A 1,484-nucleotide genomic window follows, 5' to 3' on the forward strand; every position below is an offset into this window, starting at 1 on the left:
GGCTACAGCCTGGGTATCAAAAAGAGGGGAATGGTGCTGCGCGGCCGCATGACGACGGCCGGCGTGCAGGACGGGGGACATGTTGGTCGGGAGGGGGAGGATACGAAGATTGGGAGCCGGGTTAGGAATAGGAGAGGTAAAAGGGGCGATGGGAATGGGCGAGATACCCGCTTGAGTCAGTAACCACTGACCCTGACGGGTTAGGGAAAGCCGCGCAAGCTGCGAGTCGCGATGGAGAGAGAGAAGAGAACGAAGAGGATGAAAGAGGCCTGTGGCAAAGATCTTAGCGGTATAGGTATCAATTGAGGCGCTACGCACCCAATATTGCTATGTGATATAGTATGGTCACGTGGTTATTGTTTTGGTCAATTTTACCTTCTTTGATAACAGACGCGTCCTTGATAAACGTAAATAGGAAGAGCTAACTCGCTTAAAACAATTGTTCATGCTGCTTGACGCTTGCACAGAAACCTCGGTAAAGCTGGTGTTTCAACCAGCCGTCTTCTCTGTCACACCAGAAACACGAGCTCATTAAGTACCTCGGTTTCCTCACGACATAAATGGCCGAAATTTATTACACCGTAGTGTTGAGAGGCTTTTATTTCTTAGACGGGGCCACTTGTAAACTTATCAAGACTCGCAACTAGTCGCAGACAACTGGTTGTCTCGGCAGAGGCGCCTTGCTCAGTCTTCGTGCTCTGGACCGACGAGGGTCTTGTACTGCCGGTGACACTCATCGTAGGCCCGTAGGTACTCGTGTGGGGTGATCTTCAGATTGGCCAGGGCGCAGTAGAACGTCGACCCAGCCTTATACGGCACCACCTTGCTCGCGTCGGCGTCCGTGTTCACGCCTGCTAGCGCAGACATGTTTGTCCAGGCACAGAGCTCTTCGACAGCTGCCGGCGAGACCCGCAGGCTCGCCTCCGGATCGCGGCCCTCCAAGTGCGTCAGCAAGCACTCCCGCAGGGTCAGGTGCATACCGTTTTCTCCGTAGACCCGGGCAGCGCAGTCCGCCACAACTTCCGACACGTGAAGGTGTCGTTCGGCGCAGATCTTCATGACGATCTGCTGCAGCTGGTTCCCCTGTGTGCTCACGCTAGCCAAGAAAGCCGTCGCAAGCGCCGCGGGCAGTAGCCAGCGGACCGTGGCTGTGGATCCCATGACTGCGCACAGAGGAGCCACGAACGCGCTGCAGTTGCCCTGTACCAGAGCAGTGGGCCCCTTGGCACGCAGCTGCCGTGAGCGGCTTGAGACCGGCGTTGAGCGCCGGCGCTGCGCTGCCACGTAGTGCACTCACGGTGCTTTCACTGGCATGGCCCTGCTCGCGCTGCTCGTGGAGCTTTTCGTGCAGGCACGTGCACAAGACGCAGCTTGGGAGGCACTGTTAGTCATCAGGAAGTGAAGTATTTGGAACACTTTTGACTTATGTACCGCAAATTAAGCGCAATACTGAAAAATTCTCAACTAATTAACTGGCTTGCGGC

General features: G+C 55.7%; 1 protein-coding gene across 1 annotated transcript; it reads right to left on the reverse strand.

Annotated features, from left to right (window-relative positions):
* Window positions 1-684: 684 nt before the first annotated feature.
* Window positions 685-1,161, reverse strand: LOC149338979 (uncharacterized). Its single transcript, XM_089550385.1, has one exon. The coding sequence runs from the start codon at window positions 1,159-1,161 to the stop codon at window positions 685-687; it is 477 nt and encodes a 158-aa protein (XP_089406511.1).
* Window positions 1,162-1,484: the final 323 nt, after the last annotated feature.

Source organism: Amblyomma mixtum, chromosome 6 (assembly GCF_055824585.1).
Source record: "Amblyomma mixtum isolate Tamu chromosome 6, ASM5582458v1, whole genome shotgun sequence".
In the NCBI taxonomy this organism is placed as follows: domain Eukaryota; kingdom Metazoa; phylum Arthropoda; class Arachnida; order Ixodida; family Ixodidae; genus Amblyomma; species Amblyomma mixtum.